The 16,808-nt window shown below is 43.5% G+C and overlaps 1 protein-coding gene across 1 annotated transcript in view; it reads left to right on the plus strand.

Annotated features, from left to right (window-relative positions):
- LOC110522961 (arf-GAP with coiled-coil, ANK repeat and PH domain-containing protein 2) overlaps window positions 1–16,808 on the plus strand; it is a 123,337-nt gene that overhangs the window by 79,530 nt on the left and 26,999 nt on the right. The window contains 3 exon segments of the mRNA XM_090235144.1: window positions 2,254–2,328; window positions 8,526–8,537; window positions 9,834–9,893. Of these exon segments, the coding sequence (XP_090091270.1) occupies window positions 2,254–2,328; window positions 8,526–8,537; window positions 9,834–9,893 (147 nt within the window).

Here is a 16,808-nt window from a genome sequence, read left to right on the forward strand (position 1 = left end):
AACCTTTCGGTTACTAGTCCAACACTAACCACTAGGCTTCCTGCCGCCCCACCTATAGGTCAGGCCCTATTGGTCAAATGCATGCAATACTGACATGTTTCATGTAAAGAGAGAAAGGGTATGGAATGTGTTTCCTAAACAATTTAGGGGTTTCAGTGACTGGACTTTTCATATCAGGAACTGAAAGATTGAAGCGATTGTCTTTCCAAGATGCTTTTAGCCTAGGTTGAATAACGAAATGTATTTATTTATACACTCAGAAATGAATAAATTAATTTACCATGACTATTCATCAGTCAAATGTCAGAAACAATATGCACACTGTAACTAGTGACTGATTTTCTACATGATGACAGAGTGAAAGGGAACAAAGATGCACAACCACCACCCTAGTGAGTCGTTTGAATTGTAGACCACGTCAGTCGGTGGTCGTGCAGTGGGTGAGTCAGAATCACAAGGCCTACTTCTGAATGGACCAGTTACAGTGATATAGCCTACACATAGAAATAGAATGACCAGAAGGGACTGTAATTCTGTGTTTATGGATATAGGCAAAATACTGTTAAAATACACTAGAAGCTGTAGTCTAATGGGCTGGTTGTTATGGAGGAGGGGGAAAACATTTCCAATCCAATCCAGCTGCCATTCCGACAACCGCCCACTTTCTGCTAAAACGAAACAAAATCTGTCCCCAAATATGTATCTCAGCTCCAGAGGCATCTAGTAATGGGCTTTAGTAGTGGGTGCAGGGAAAGGAAAGGGGAAAGAGGGATACCTAGTCAGTTGCACAACTGAATGCATTCAACCGAAATGTGTGTTCCGCATTTAACCCAACCCTCTGAATCAGAGAGGTACGGGGGGCTGTCTTAATCGATATGCACATCATCGGTGCCCAGAGAGAGGTTGTTGTTGGGGGTTAATTGCCTTGCTCAAGGGCGGAACAGCAGATTCGAACCAGTGACCTTTCGTTTACTGGCCTAACACTCCAGGTTTAGTGTGAGTGTAGTTGGATCCTGATTTAGGCTCCTTAGAATAATTTATTCCATAGTGTAGGCTTGTCTTGTATGAATTATGAAATTAGGCCTATGCTATGCTGCACTTGTGGCGAATCTGTGCTGTAATTGTGCTCTTTGTTTCAATAAATCTCCCAGATAAATCTCCCAATCTCCCAGATTGCCATTAATGTATGTATTTTTCTTAACGTTACTTAGTACAGGGTTTATTGGAGTATAGATTCTGTGGAGTGTTAGCTAATCCTCCTCAGTGTATTCATTAATTTATAAGCATGTTGTTTAATAAGTTATATCAGTGAGGTTGTTTATGCTTTAATTTACAGCCCTAGTATTTACTTAGACATTGCATGAAAAATGGTTATTACAAATCGACTACCTACTTTTTGATTCTTTGGGGTTCATTGAAACTCTAAAGCTACTGTAAGTAATAGGTTGTTTCTTAGTTAATACCAAGACTAAAACAGAACTGTAAAATAAAGTGTAATGTCCCATAGTTCCCTTAGGTTAGATCATTTCTGTAGGTTGTAATGATACAGGAGTTCCATTAGACACACATTCGCTGCATCCTGGTTCCTTTCTCGACAAATGATCTTTGTTACCAGATAGTGTTTGCTTGAGATGAGATATCGTAGATGCTGATTTAGGCTGTTTGCAGCCAAAAACCCTCTGAAGCGGAGACTAGAATTACACTGATGTAGGAAACAAACTCTGGGGTCATCAAACGACCTACTCAAACAGTCTTCAAGTTCCTCAATCTGAAGGAGGAGAGCTCATCTCGTAGTGGAGCAGTTCTTTATCCAAGGGACACCTTTATGGTCCAAGTTTGAAAGAGAGCATAGACTACAGACTGCAATATTGCTTTCATGCGTTTTTAGAACAGTGCTAAATTCAGGACAGCAGATGAGTAGAGGAAGCCACTTCAGATAACCAAGTATTTTGCATATGAACTCTATTTGTAGGGGAAACTGGAAGTTCATTAGCAACTACAGACACAAAAACCCTTACAAACTAGCCTTGAACCCTTTACTGTAGCTAGAGAGGATAGAGGCCTACTGGGGATTGTGGGGTCATTAGGCACAAAACGTACAGATATCTGACTGAAATAGAGGGGGACTGACTACCTGAACTTGTCCAATAAGGAACGGTCATATTCTTTAGACTATTGCAACCTGTTTAAAAATATGGCACACACACAATTGATGCTTTCAAACAATCCTTACCTGTGCTCTGTGTGTTTCAGCTGGACCAGCTGGTGGTTGATGCAGCCAAAGAGAAGAGGGACATGGAGCAGAAACACTCCACCATTCAACAGAAGGTAACACACACACAGAAACATGACTCACCTTTTTTGGCACACTTGCGCTATACACTGAGTGTACAAAACATTAAGAACACCTTCCAAATCTTGAGTTGCACCACCACTTTTGCCTTTAGAACAGCCTCAATTCAACGGGACAAGGACTCAAAAAGGTGACAAGCATTCCACAAGGGATGCTGGCCCATGTTGACTCCAATGCTTCCCAAGTTGGCTGGATGTCCTTTGGCACTGGCAGGATAGAGTTTGGGAAACCCTGCTCTAGCTATCCTTGAGCGAGCACACACACACCCTCCCTGTCTCTAGCCTTGGGGAGCTCTGGTTTAAAGCAGTGATTTGACTGAGGTGGATAGCCATAAAGCCTTTCTTATTGCACTCCAACCCATTCTATTAAAGGATCAGCCCTGAAACTGGGATTTTCAGAAAGCCTCACCAATATACCCCCAGTTACTCATCCACTTCTGCCCTTCTTCACTCTAATCATAGAAATTGAGGATCTGTCTACTTCTATGAGTACAGCATGTATTGTAATGAAAAAAAGTAATTATTAATGACTAACTATGATGTATTTTGTCATTGTATTTTGTCACCCCCTTACCCATTCACTTCTGTACCTGTCTACTCACTCTAATACACACGCTATCATTATATTTATCATTCTATTTCTATGCAAACAGTATGAATGGTAATTCATTATTTCATTATTTCATTAATGTGACAAATAAAATTAGATTTGATTTGATAATGGTTTATTTAGCGCTATGAAACACAGAACTGCAACTTACTAATGTGTTGTGTAACACTAGAAGAGTAGAGGAGTCATTGGGCAGGCGTTGATGATGGGATCTCACAGGCTAGGTCCTAAATGGCACCCTAATAAGTCACCGACACACAGGCACACACCATGCTTTATTCAAGTGGGTCGGACGCTTCGGGGCTCACTTACCAAACGACAGGGATACTCGCTACTCTCCCTGTAGTTTTTATAGATGCTCCCCAGCCCGTGGCTGCAACCCATGTGGAATTCCTAGTGTCTGGCATCCTTTAGAACTGCCGATTTGTGGTCACTAAGGCTGCCCTTAAGTCCCTACACTTTTTGGCCCTGATGGAGACATGGATTACCCCAGAAAACACTGCTACTCCAGCTGCTCTCTCGTCATCTGACTGTGTTCGCTCATAATCCGAGAGCATCTGGTCGTGGTGGCACTGGGCTACTAACTTCTCCTAATTGGAGATTTTCTCTTTTTCCTCTCTCTCACCAGTATCTCCTCATTTGAATTCCATCTGGTCACTGTTACTTGTCCACTCAAGCTTAACATTGTTTTTGTCTATCGCCACCAGGTGTCCTTGGAGAGGTCTTGATAAGCTAAATTCCCGACGATGGCTCACCAGTCATCGTACTGGGTCACTTTAAACTCCCGACGCCTTACTGCAATTAATTTATTTCCAACTCTTTCTTTGCACTCTTTTCAGGGTTTCATGAAAATCCTGAAAAGCCTGTTTTCCAGGCCTGGAAAAGTCTTGGAAAATTATAAAATCAGAAATGTTTAGGAAAAGTCCATGGAAATTAAATAATTTCAGTTCATGTAATTTATTTAGGTACTGTGTTTAAATATTTTATGAATCAAATAAAAATATCAGCCAGAATCGGAATGAGCGCGTCTGTGTTAGCGACTGTGTTAGCGAGTATCACCTGCATGCATGTGTGAGCCGAGACGATTGGGCCGTTGCTCAAGGAGAGAGAGGCAGTCGGACAATATGGTAGAGAACAGACTAATAAATAGGTAGCCAATTCAAAACATATCTTGTAGTTAAATGTTTTCGTCATGACCCAAAAATTTACACCGACACTTGCGAGTGCGGGTTTGCCTCAGCTGAAAATCCATTTGATCTTTGATATATTAAATGAGTGAATTATTTCAAAAAGCATAAAACGTATTTGGTTGTAATGTTATGTCACAATGTTGTACATCAAGGGTGGTCAACCATCCTCCAGGAGAGCTAATGGGTGTGCAGGCTTTTATTCCAGTGCCCCTCTAACAAACCAAATTTTAGAAATTAGCTGCTCAACCGGATCTTGATAAAACTGGCTCTGTGTTTGAGCAGAGCTTGATCAAAATCCTGCACACCCAGTACCTCTCCAGACTGAGGGTAGACCACGTGTTTTATACCGTTGCCTAACAGGTGTTCTACTTTAGGAGGGGAGGGGGGATAAAAGTAATGGAGAAATCATGGAAAAGTCATGAAGTTCCATCTGTCAAAATGTGTATGAACCCTGCCCTTTACTCTTGTGACCACTTTCCCAGTCCCCTTCCACTCACAAGGCAGGCAATATGCTTAACCTCATCTTCACAAGAGGCTGTTTGCTTTCTAATCTCTCTGCAACCCCACTCCATGTGGAGCACTACTCCTCCAACCCTTCCCACTCGGCCCCTACCTAGATGGTCATGCGCCGCCGCAATCTTTGCTCTCTCTCTCCCACTACTGTCTCCTTCTATCCTATCCTCTTTTCCTTTGGCTTAATCCTTCTCCCTCCTGTCTCCTGACTCTGCCTCTTCGACAGTACTCTCCTCCCTTTCCGCAATCTTCGACTCCCACTGTCCCCTTTCCTCCCAGCCGGCTCGACCTTCTCCTCTTGCTCCGTGGCTGAGTGACTCACTGTGTGCTTACAGAACAGGGCTGCGGGAAGCTGGGCGGAAATGGAGGATAACTAAACTTCTGTCCTTCTACTCTCCCTTCTGTACCTTCTCTTCCTCTGTATCTGCTGCTAAAGCCACTTTCTATCACTCTAAATTTAAAGCTTTTTTCCACTTTCTCCTCCACCTTCTCCCTCCTCCCGCTCTGTGGACGACTTTGTCAACCACTTTGTAGAAAAGGTTAACAATATCCATCCCTCATTCTCTCAGGCTACTGATCCCACTCACACAGAACTACCCTACGCCTTGACCTCTTTCTCCCCTCTCTCTCTAGATGATATCCTGTGACTAGTGATGTCTGGCTGCTCGACAACCTGCCCACTTGACCCCATCCCTCCTCCCTTCTCCAGACCATCTCTGGAGACCTTCGCCCATTCTTCATCTCCCTCAACTCATCCCAGATATAAAAAACTACAGACCTGTATCCCTTCTTTCTTTTCTTTCCTAAACACTTGAGCATGCTGTCTCTGACCAACTCTTTCGTTATCTCTCTCAGAATTATCTTCTTGACCCTAACCAGGCAACTCACTCAACCGAGACCTCTCTCCTCTGTGTCACGGAGGCTCTCCGCTCTGCCAAAGCTGACTCTCTCATCTGCGACTAAATCTAACTGCTCCCTTCGACGCCGTGAACCATCAGATCCTCCTCTCCATCCTCTCAGGGTTGGGTGTCTCAGGTTCTGCACAATCCTGGATTGCGTCATACCTGGCAGGTCGTCCCTACCAGGTGGAGTGAAAATAATCTGTGTCTGCACCACGTGCTCTCACTACTGCTGTCCCCCAGGGTTCGATTCTAGGCCTTATCCTTTTTTCTCTTTACACCCTGGCAAACTTCTCAGCTTGGATGTCGGCCCACCAACTCAAGGTCAACCTCGACAATACACAGCTGCTCTTCCTCCTGGGCAGTGTTCATTTTGGAAATCTTTTTAGTCTATCATTTTTCTGCATAACATCCTATTCTCTCCCAACAGAAGAAATATGAGGATATATCTGGCCATGAATTCCCAAGCCTACATAGATATTAAAGAGCGATGGAGGGGGAGACGTTGCACCTCTGTCACTCGATCGCGCCATTATCAATGTTCCACAGACGCCGAAGCCACATTGATGTCCAAAAGTCAAACGGAGGCTAATGACTTTGAATGGGAACTAATGAGCTAAAAGCCCAGTAATGTAGTCCCCTGCTAGCAAATGTTTGCATATAGGCTCCCAGGGCCACGTTCAGTTGCAAAACGTTCTCTAACGTTGCAGATAAAGATTCCATGAATAGAGCCAACGTTATTCCTTATTCAACATGTCAGAGGGAGATTTTTGTTTGTTCTACATAGCATATTTATATCTGAATGTACCAAAACATTGCGTCCTGCTGAACGTGCCCCAGCTATAACTAGCTAATGAGATAACAAGCCTGAACAAGGTGACGCCTAAACAAATTTTTAGCAGCCCCGTCCGCAGTTCTTTCGGAAAGTATTCAGACCCCTTGACTTTTCCCACATTTTGTTACATTACTGCCTTTTTCTAAAATGTATTAAATCGTTTTTTCTTCTCATTAATCTAGACACAATACCCCATAATGAGCTCTGCCAGGATGTATGGGGAGCGATACTGCACACCTTTTTTCAAGTCTCTCCAGAGATGGTCGATCGGGTTCAAGTCCGGGCTCTGGCTGGGCCACTCAAGGACATTCAGAGACTTGTCCCGAAGCAACTCATGCGTTGTTTTGGCTGTGTGCTTACGGTCGTTGTCCTGTTGGCTCTGGAGCAGGTTTTCATAAAGTATCTCTCTGTACTTTTCTCCGTTCATCGTTCCCTCCGTCTGGCCACTCTACCATAAAGGCTTGATTGGTGGAGTGCTACAGCGATGGTTGTCCTTCTGGGAGGTTCTCCCATCTCCACAGAGGACCTCTGCCAGAGTGAACATCGGGTTCTTGGTCACCTGTCTGACCAAGGCCCTTCTCCCCCGATTGCTCAGTTTGGCCAGCTCTAGGAAGAGTCTTAGGTGTTCTTAACTTCTTTTATTTAAGAATGTGTTCTCGGGGACCTTCAATGCTGCAGACTTTTTTGTACCTGTGCCTTGACACAGTCCTGTCTTCTCTGTGCTCTACGGACTATTCCTTCCACCTCATGGCTTGGTTTTTGCTCTGACATGCACTGTCAACTGTGGGACCTTATAGAGACCGTGTAGACCGTTGTAGAAAATTCTCAAGGGTGATCAATGGAAAAAGAATGCACCTGAGCTTTGCAAAGGGTCTGATACCCTTTGCAACAGCTTCTATCTCAAGGCCATCAGACTGTTAAACAGCCACCACTAACATTGAGTGGCTGCTGCCAACATACTGACTCAACTCCAGCCACTTTAATAATGGGAATTGATGGGAAATGATGTAAAATATATCACTAGCCACTTTAAACAATGCTACCTAATATAATGTTTACATACCCTACATTATTCATCTCATATGTATATGTATATACTGTACTCTATATCATCTACTGCATCTTTATGTAATACATGTATCACTAGCCACTTTAACTATGCCACTTTGTTTACATACTCATCTCATATGTATATACTGCACTCAATACCATCTACTGTATCTTGCCTATGCCGCTCTGTACCATCACTCATTCATATATCTTTATGTACATATTCTTTATCCCCTTACACTTGTGTCTATAAGGTAGTAGTTTTGGAATTGTTAGCTAGATTACTTGTTGGTTATTACTGCATTGTCGGAACTAGAAGCACAAGCATTTCGCTACACTCGCATTAACATCTGCTAACCATGTGTATGTGACAAATAAAATTTGATTTGATTTGATACTTATGTAAATAAGGTATTTCATTTATTATTATTTTTTTATACATTTGCAAACATTTCTAAAAAAACAGTTTTCGGCTTGTCATTATGGGGTATTGTGTATAGATTGCTGAGAAAAATAATTATTAAATCGATTTTAGAAAAAGTCTGTAACGTAACAAAATGTAGATAACGTCAAGGCGTCTGAATACATTTCGAATGCATATATCTCAAATTTAAAAAAAGGAAACGCAATGGATAAGTTTCACTGGAACCTGTTTTTGTACATGAGTGAGTTTGTTGGTATTTGTTGTCTGTGTATGTATGCCTGTCTGGCCTCTTAGTATGTCTGTCAGTCTGTGTCTGTATGTAAATCTTTTTCCAGCTCCCTTTTTTTGTGTCTGTGTGAGAGTGTGTGCATGTCTGTCTGTGTGTGTGAGCGGAACATGGCAAGCAGCAGCTTGCTCTCCAGCATGAGCAGCACTTCCAGCCAGGAGCCCTCTCATTCGCAGCCCATGCAAATTTACGCTCATCCTTGTGCGTCTTGCATCCCAGCGCCCTCCCTGTCCAACCCCCTCCCCTTTACTAGATGCTATTTTTATGTTGTCTCGCTCCCTCCCTCTCTCTTTCTCTTTCTGCCACTATGTATCAGCAGTTCTAACCTCTCCTCTTTTTCTTCCACCTCTCTCCACTGTTCCCCAGGCTGCTCTGCAGGTAAGCCTTTTTCCTCTGTGTATTTCTGTGCTTTTTCTGTTCTTTCTGCATGTTGATAGTCTGAAGTAATCATGATATATTATTGACACATACATGACGTGACCGGGTTAAGACCACTCAGTCCTCGTCACAGGTTTGCTCGTGTCTGTTGAATTCCATGCATGGCGGTTGTGTTATATACCAGTCATTCATTCACTTAATGTGTTTATGATACAGCATATTGCGACAGTCTAGTCTTTATGCCTTACTGCAAAGGGAATGTGAGAGGCAAGTTTGATATCGGTCTAATTGCAACGTTGCAGAACATTACGAAAATGTGTTGTGCTAGCTGGGATAGGCTGAATCTATAACATACAAGCTAATTGCTCAATTGAAATATTCACCTAGACTCATGTGCATTTCATTTCCTCATGACTGCGTTTTTTAGAGTGTGCTTAGTATGCCTTATTTCTACCTGTGTGAATTATTAATACATTTCTAGAGGGCTCCATCGTGTTACAGATTGTCCCCATTGGACGGAGGGGGGTTCTAAGTTTTGCTCAAAGTATTAGCTTTTCTGCTTCTCAGAGGAGAAGGCAGTGGATTGTGAACTGGAAAGGGTTCATTTTGGTTTTGTGGTTTGTGCATGCTGCAGGAGAACATGAGTCTACATACATACACACACTGGGAGAAGTAGAGTACATGGCTTTCAAATAGAGGCTGTATAAATGTTTCATGCTGGAGCTAATCTGCACGGGGTACGGTTTGTTATTCTAAACCCATTGCGCCAGCCAGCATTGACCTACACACACACACATTCGCATCCCAATGAGTTTGCATGCCGCTGCAGCCTCAGCGGAAGGGGGAGGTGCCAAACTCAGCCAGCAGCAGTGACGAGTGTTGATGAGGAACGGACCGACACGCACACACAGGGTAATGGGGAGGCTTGTTTTGGAGAGAGGGTGCTAGTCCGAGTATGACAGGGCTGTCACTTGAGATGCTGCGGGAGGACAGCAGAGGTAGCTACTGCTAGCTAGCCATTGTCAAGGTGACTGGGACACCGACAAACACACTGACCTGCTGTCACAGACATGAAGATGAAGATCTTCAGCAGATTCCACTATGTGTGGCATCTGGTGAGTCCGCTGAAAGATGGGGGCAAAACATGTTTATTTTTAGCTTCATATGGCTCTGTGCCATGGTCATGCTCTCTTGTGTGTGTGTGTGTGTGTGTTCAACTATCTCCAATTGTAATCAATTGTCTCCTCTTTCTCAGTTTCTCAGCCCTTTCTCAGTCTTCTGGTGTTACTCTTTTAGGAGGTGACAGAGGTTGAACCTTTTCCCGATGGACGCAGCTTTTGTGCGTGGAGGTCCTCCGTATGTAATAATTGATTTTCATTTGCTATTTGGTTTCCATTGACCCCCAACCGCCAACTCCCTCCTCTTTTCCCTGCATAACTAGAGTGATGAGGGATTCCATTGTCATGCTGTACATTCATGTGGTTTTCTCATTCTAAAGTATGTCTCCCACGGTTTACCTTCTGACTACAAAGCAATGGTCTGATCCCAGATCTGTTTGTGCTGTCTTGCCAATTCCTTGTCACTCATGGTCCAGTCAAGACAGCCCAATTGGATCTGGGATCAGGCTAAAGAAGCATGGGTTTGACGTCTGCTTACATGTGAGTTCTGAGCTCTGGTTGTTGTCATTACTTGTTTCCTGTTTGACACCTTTATTACCTCCGTTCCTTGAAGCAATATCTGATCTGACATGGATGGATTGATATATGATGCAACCCATGCTTTCACCTATCCAATCTTGTCAGATCATTATTTTTTTTAAAATTTTTTACAGGTCCACGTTTTGCCCACACAGTCGATTATTGCCTTGTCCTTTGACCGGTTGGGGATTGGATTCTATGTCCCTTGTCTGTCTTGAGTCCTGGCTGTATGGCTGTTTTACAGTTGTATGGCTTTGTGTGTGGGTATTGTGGACAGGATACAGGTTTAGTGGTGTGTAAGTAGAGGGATGCCATGTTTTTATCCCTGCCCAAGAGTAACAACTATTTTATTCCTCTCCAGGGCTGGGACAGAGGCCTTGAATAATACATACAGCCTAAAAATACATCTTAGAGAGTATAGTCTGTTTGAGTAGGCTACACACTGTTACATTGCAAAATGATTCCTTAGTTTAAGTGTACTGTACAGTGTACATACTAGGGTAAATTGTTTTGGATTGGGTTGGGTGATATTACGATAGTATCATCTATTGACGATGATTGAGAGCCATTGTTCATGGTGAATGATATGACAGATATGATAGCCTATTAACTTTTTATTTTATTTATTTTTCCTTTATTTTACTAGGCAAGTCAGTTAAGAACAAATTCTTATTTTCAATGACGGCCTAGGAACAGTGCCTGTCTGTTCTGCCTGTTCAGGGGCAGAACGACAGATTTTGTACCTTGTCAGCTCTGGGATTTGAACTTGCAACCTTTCGGTTACTAGTCCAATGCACTAGGCTACCCTGCCGCCCCGCAGTAAAGAACAAAATCTCGCACAGCAGGGCAGCACACAAGTGACATTCTGAGTAATTAGCTTTTTCCTATTTGCTATAACCTATTTCAATAAATATGTTGTATACGGAATGCAAGAGAGGAATGTAGGGTAACGGGGCAGAGAATTCCACCAAAGCAGCGCAAAATGTCGAATCATAAATATTGTTTCTCTCTGTCGGATGCATGGGCCTTATATAGCCTAAACCTATTCATTTTTTTATATACTGTGGGGTCTGGAATTTTTGGATCCATTGATAAACAAGTGCAAAAAAGACTAGAAAATAAATACAAATACTGTATTTGTATGCAATTGTATACTTTATTTGTATATTATTTTATACTTATGCAATTGCTCAGAGAAAGATTTTGTTGAACAAGTAATAACAAATAAATACAAAAACATCTAAGGGTCAAAATGATTGTATCCCCTGCAGAAGGGGAGCTAGCTTGAGGGCCTCGGGTGCGACCGTCCCAAGCACCTGTAATTGCTGATTTTTATTTGTTTGACCGTTCGGGACCTTTAAATCTAATTCCCATGTAAAATAGCCATTTGAGTGACTAAAATATAACCCATCATATTTTTGGGGGATAGCAATGCTAAATAATTGAGAAAGTATTTTTTTTCTCCCATGACTAACTACCAGGAAGTATGAAAAGACCGGCTGAGTGAGCGGGGAACTTATATTCGTTGGCTCACAGTTCTTTGACAGTTCTTTGAAACTCATGTCGAGAAACTTGGATGCATTGAGCAGTGTTTCAGTATAATCATCTCAAGCAAATTTGGTGATACACAAAGCAAGTCCAGCAACATGGAAATTACATCAATTATGTATTTTTTTTTTATACATCTCCCGTTTGGCTCTTGTGATGCGGTTCATAGCAGCAGTTTTGAATGAACCCCCCCTTTGTTCCATGCTGGCTGAAGACCTAGCTAGCCAGTAACTACATGGACATGGATGAAAGGGGAGACATATGTGTCTTTGCCATAGATGAATAGCGTAAACTTTTATAATTGCTGGAACCCTATAGTCGAGTAGCTATCTAGCTATATAAACCACGCCCCTCCGCAAAGACACCTTTTCCAATGTTGGTTAAAAGGCAGTACTTATTTAAATTAAGTAAGGGAATATCATGTTACCATTGATGTATTAAAATGACAGTAAGGGTGATGTCACCCTATTCCCTTAATAATCCGGCCTCCTGAATCCAAGGATTGCCGTAGCTATCCCTGTCAGTATCTTTCTTTGATTAACATCTGATGACTTGAGTACAGAACAGTGTGTGTGTACAGTGCCTTCGGAAAGTATTCATACCCATTTACTTTTTCCACATCTTGTTACATAACAGCCTTATTGTAAAATGTATATTAAAAAAAACAGCAAATCTCAGCAGTCTACACCCATAATGACCCATAATGACAAAGCGAAAAAAAAGAAGGAAAAAAATGTTTTGCAGATGTATTCAAAATAAACAGATATACCTTATTTACATACGTATTCAGACCCTTTGCTACGCGACTCGAAATTGAGCTCATGTGCATCCTGTTTCCATTGATCATCCTTAATGTTTCTATAACTTGGAATCCACCTGTGGTAAATTCAATTGATTGGACATGATTTGAAAAAGCACACACCTTTCTATATAAGATCCCACAGTTGACAGTACATGTCAGAGCAAAAACCTAGCCATGAGGTCGAAGGAATTGTCTGTAAAGCTCAGAGACAGGATTGTGTCAAGGCACAGATCTGGGGAAGGTTACCAAAAACATTCTGCAGCATTGAGGTCCCCAAGAACCTGATGGTCACTGACAGAGCTCCAGAGTTCCTCTGTGGAGATGGGAGAACCTTCCAGAAGGACAACCATTTCTTCAGCACTCCACCAATCAGGCCATTATGGTAGTGGCCAGACGGAAGCCACTCCGTAAAAGGCACATGACAGCCAGCTTGGAGTTTGCCTAAAGGCACCTAAGACTCTCAGACCATGAGAAACAAGATTTTCTAGTTTGATGAAACCAAGATTGAACTTTTTGACCTGACTTTAAAGTGTCACATCTGGGGGAAACCTGGCACCCTCCCTACGGTTAAGCATGGTGGTGGCAGCATCATGCTGTGGGGATGTTTTTCTGCGGCAGGGACTGGGAGACTAGTCAAGATCGAGGAAAAGATGAACAAAGCAAAGATCAGAGATCCTTAATGAAATCCTGCTCCAGAGTGCTCAGGCCCTCAGACTGGGGCAAAGGTTCACCTTCCTACAGGACATGTCCTTGAGTGGTCCATCCAGAGCCTGTACTTGAACCAGATCGAACATCTCTGGTGAGACCTGGAAATACCTGTGTAGGTGCTTCAAGCTTGTAGCGTCATATCCAAGAAAACTCGAGGCTGTAATCGCTGCCAAAGGTGCTTCAAAAAAGTACTGAGTAAAGGGTCTGAATACTTTCCAAATGCACTGTATACAGTTGAAGTTGGAAGTTTACATACACCTTAGCCAAATACATTTAAACTCAGTTTTTCACAATTCTTGACATTTAGTCCTAGCAAGAATTGCCTGTCTTAGGTCAGTTAGGATCACCACTTTATTTTAAGAATGTGAAATGTCAGAATAATAGTAGAGAGAATGATTTATTTATTTTTTCATCACATTCCCAGTGGGTCAGAAGTTTACATACACTCAATTAGTATTTGTTAGCATTGCCTTTAAAATAGTTTAACTTGGGTCAAACATTTTGGGTAGCCTTCCACAATCTTCCCACAATAAGTTGGGTGAATTTTGGCCCATTCCTCCTGACAGAGCTGGTGTAACTGAGTCAGGTCTGTAAGGCCTTTTTGCTCGCACATGCTTTTTCAGTTTTGCCCCCATATTTTCTGTAGGATAGAGGTTAGGGCTTTGGGATGGCCACTCCAAAACCTTGACTTTGTTGTCCTTAAGCCATTTTGCCACAACTTTGGAAGTATGCTTGGGGTCATTGTCCGTTTGGAAGACCCATTTGCGACCAAGCTTTAACTTCCTGACTAATATCTTGAGATGTTGCTTCAATATATCCACATAATAGTCCTTCCTTATGAAGCCATCTATTTTGTGAAGTGCACCAGTCCCTCCTGCAGCAAACACCCGCCTTAACATGATGCTGCCACCTCCGTGCTTCACGGTTGGGATGGTGTACTTCGGCTTGCAAGCCTCCACCATTTTCCTCCAAACATAACGATGGTCATTTTGTCCAAACAGTTCTATTTTTGTATCTTCAGTACGATATTTGTACCCATGTGCAGTTGCAAACCGTAGTCTGGCTATTTTTATGGCGGTTTTGGAGCAGTGGCTTCTTCCTTGCTGAGCGGCCTTTCAGGTTATTTTGATTATAGGACTCGTTTGACTGTGGATATAGATACTTTTGTACCCGTTTCCTCCAGCATCTTCACAAGGTCCTTTGCTGTTGCTCTGGGATTGATTTGCACTTTTTGCACTGGAGTACGTTCATCTCTAGCAGACAGAGCACGTCTTCTTCCTGAGCGGTATGACGGCTGTGTGGTCCCATGGTTTTTATACTTGCGTACTATTGTTTGTACAGATGAACGTGGTACCTTCAGGCATTTGGAAATTGCTCCCAAGGATGGTGGAGGTCTTGTGGAGGTCTACAATTATTTTCTGAGGTCTTGGCTGATTTCTTTTGATTTTCCCATGATGTCAAGCAAAGAGGCACTGAGTTTGAAGGTAGACCTTGAAATACATCCACAGGTACACCTCCAATTGACTCAAATTATGTCAATTAGCCTATCAGAAGCTTCTAATGCCATGACACAATTTTCTGGAATTTTCCAAGCTGTTTAAAGACACAACTTAGTGTATGCAAACTTCTGACCCACTAGAATTTTGATACATTGAAATAAACTGTCTGTGAACAATTGTTGTAAAAATGACTGACTTGTGTCATGCACAAAGTAGATGTCCTAACCGACTTGCCAAAACTATAGTTTGTTAACAAGCGTGGAGTGTGTCATGTATTGTCATGTTGTGTGTTTCTGTCCTTTCCCTTCACCCTGTCTCCCTCTGCTGGTCGTTGTTAGGTTACCATTTCTCCCCCTCTTTTCCCTAGCTGTGCCTTGTCTCCTCCTAACTACCCAGTCACCCCGTTTCCCACCTGTTCCCTTTTTCCCTCTGATTAGGTCCCTATATCTCTCTCTGTTTTTGTTCCTGTCCTTGTCGGATTCTTGTTTGTTGTGTTTCATGCCTGAACCAGACTATCGTCCTGTTTGCTGTAACCTTGTCCTGTCCTGTCGGAATCTGCCGGTCTATCTGAGCCTACCTACGTTTGGTTATTAAAGAAGCTCTGTTTAAGTTAGTTCGCTTTTGGGTCCTCATTCACTCACCGTAACAGAAGAATCCGACCAAGAATGGACCCAGCGACTTCGGATCCTCTCCACTCAGCCGTCGAGATCCAGGGAGCGATGCTAGGCAGACACGAGCAGGAATTGTCTGCTGCTCGACATGCCGTTGAGACCCTGGCCACCCAAGTCTCCAACCTCACAGAACAGGTTCACCATCTCCGCCTCGATCCACCGGCCACTTCCAGGGCTTTCGAATCTCCGGAGCCCAGAATCAATAACCCGCCGTGTTACTCTGGGGAGCCCACTGAATGCCGCTCGTTCCTCACCCAGTGTGATATTGTGTTTTCTCTCCAGCCCAACACTTACGCCAGGAGCACTGCTCGTGTCGCCTACGTCATATCTCTCCTTACTGGACGGGCTCGTGAGTGGGGCACGGCAATCTGGGAGGCAAGGGCTGAGTGTACTAACCAGTATCAGGACTTTAAGGAGGAGATGATACGGGTTTTTGATCGATCTGTTTTTGGGGAGGAGGCTTCCAGGGCCCTGTCTTCCCTATGTCAAGGCAATCGATCCATAACTGACTACTCTATTGAGTTTCGCACTCTTGCTGCCTCCAGTGGCTGGAACGAGCCGGCTTTGCTCTCTCGTCTTCTGGAGGGTCTCCGCGCAGAGGTAAAGGATGAGATTCTCTCCCGGGAGGTTCCTTCCAGCGTGGATTCCTTGATTGAACTCGCTATTCGCATTGAGCGACGGGTTGATCTTCGTCACCGAGCTCGTGGAAAGGAGCTCGCGTTCTCCGTTGCCCCCCTCTCCGCATCACTACCATCTTCCTCTGCCGGCTCGGGAGCTGAGCCTATGCAGCTGGGAGGTATCCGCATCTCGACTAAGGAGAGGGAACGGAGAATCACCAACCGCCTCTGTCTCTATTGCGGTTCTGCTGGCCATTTTGTCACTTCATGTCCAGTAAAAGCCAGAGCTCATCAGTAAGCGGAGGGCTACTGGTGAGCGCTACTACTCCTGTCTCTCCTTCAAGATCCTGCACTACCTTGTCGGTCCATCTACGCTGGACCGGTTCGTCAGCTTCCTGCAGTGCCTTAATAGACTCTGGGGCCGAGGGCTGTTTTATGGACGAGACCTGGGCTCGGGAACATGACATTCCTCTCAGACAGTTAAGGGAGTCCACGGCCTTGTTCGCCCTGGATGGTAGTCCTCTCCCCAGGATTCAGCGTGAGACGCTACCTTTAACCCTCACTGTTTCTGGTAATCATAGCGAAACCATTTATTTTTTGATTTTTCGTTCACCTTTTACACCTGTTGTTTTGGGCCATCCCTGGCTAGTTTGTCATAATCCTTCCATTAATTGGTCTAGTAATTCTATCCTCTCCTGGAACGTCTCTTGTCATGTGAAATGTTTAATG

Source organism: Oncorhynchus mykiss, chromosome 5, assembly GCF_057628025.1.
Source record: "Oncorhynchus mykiss isolate SJ-2025 chromosome 5, ASM5762802v1, whole genome shotgun sequence".
In the NCBI taxonomy this organism is placed as follows: domain Eukaryota; kingdom Metazoa; phylum Chordata; class Actinopteri; order Salmoniformes; family Salmonidae; genus Oncorhynchus; species Oncorhynchus mykiss.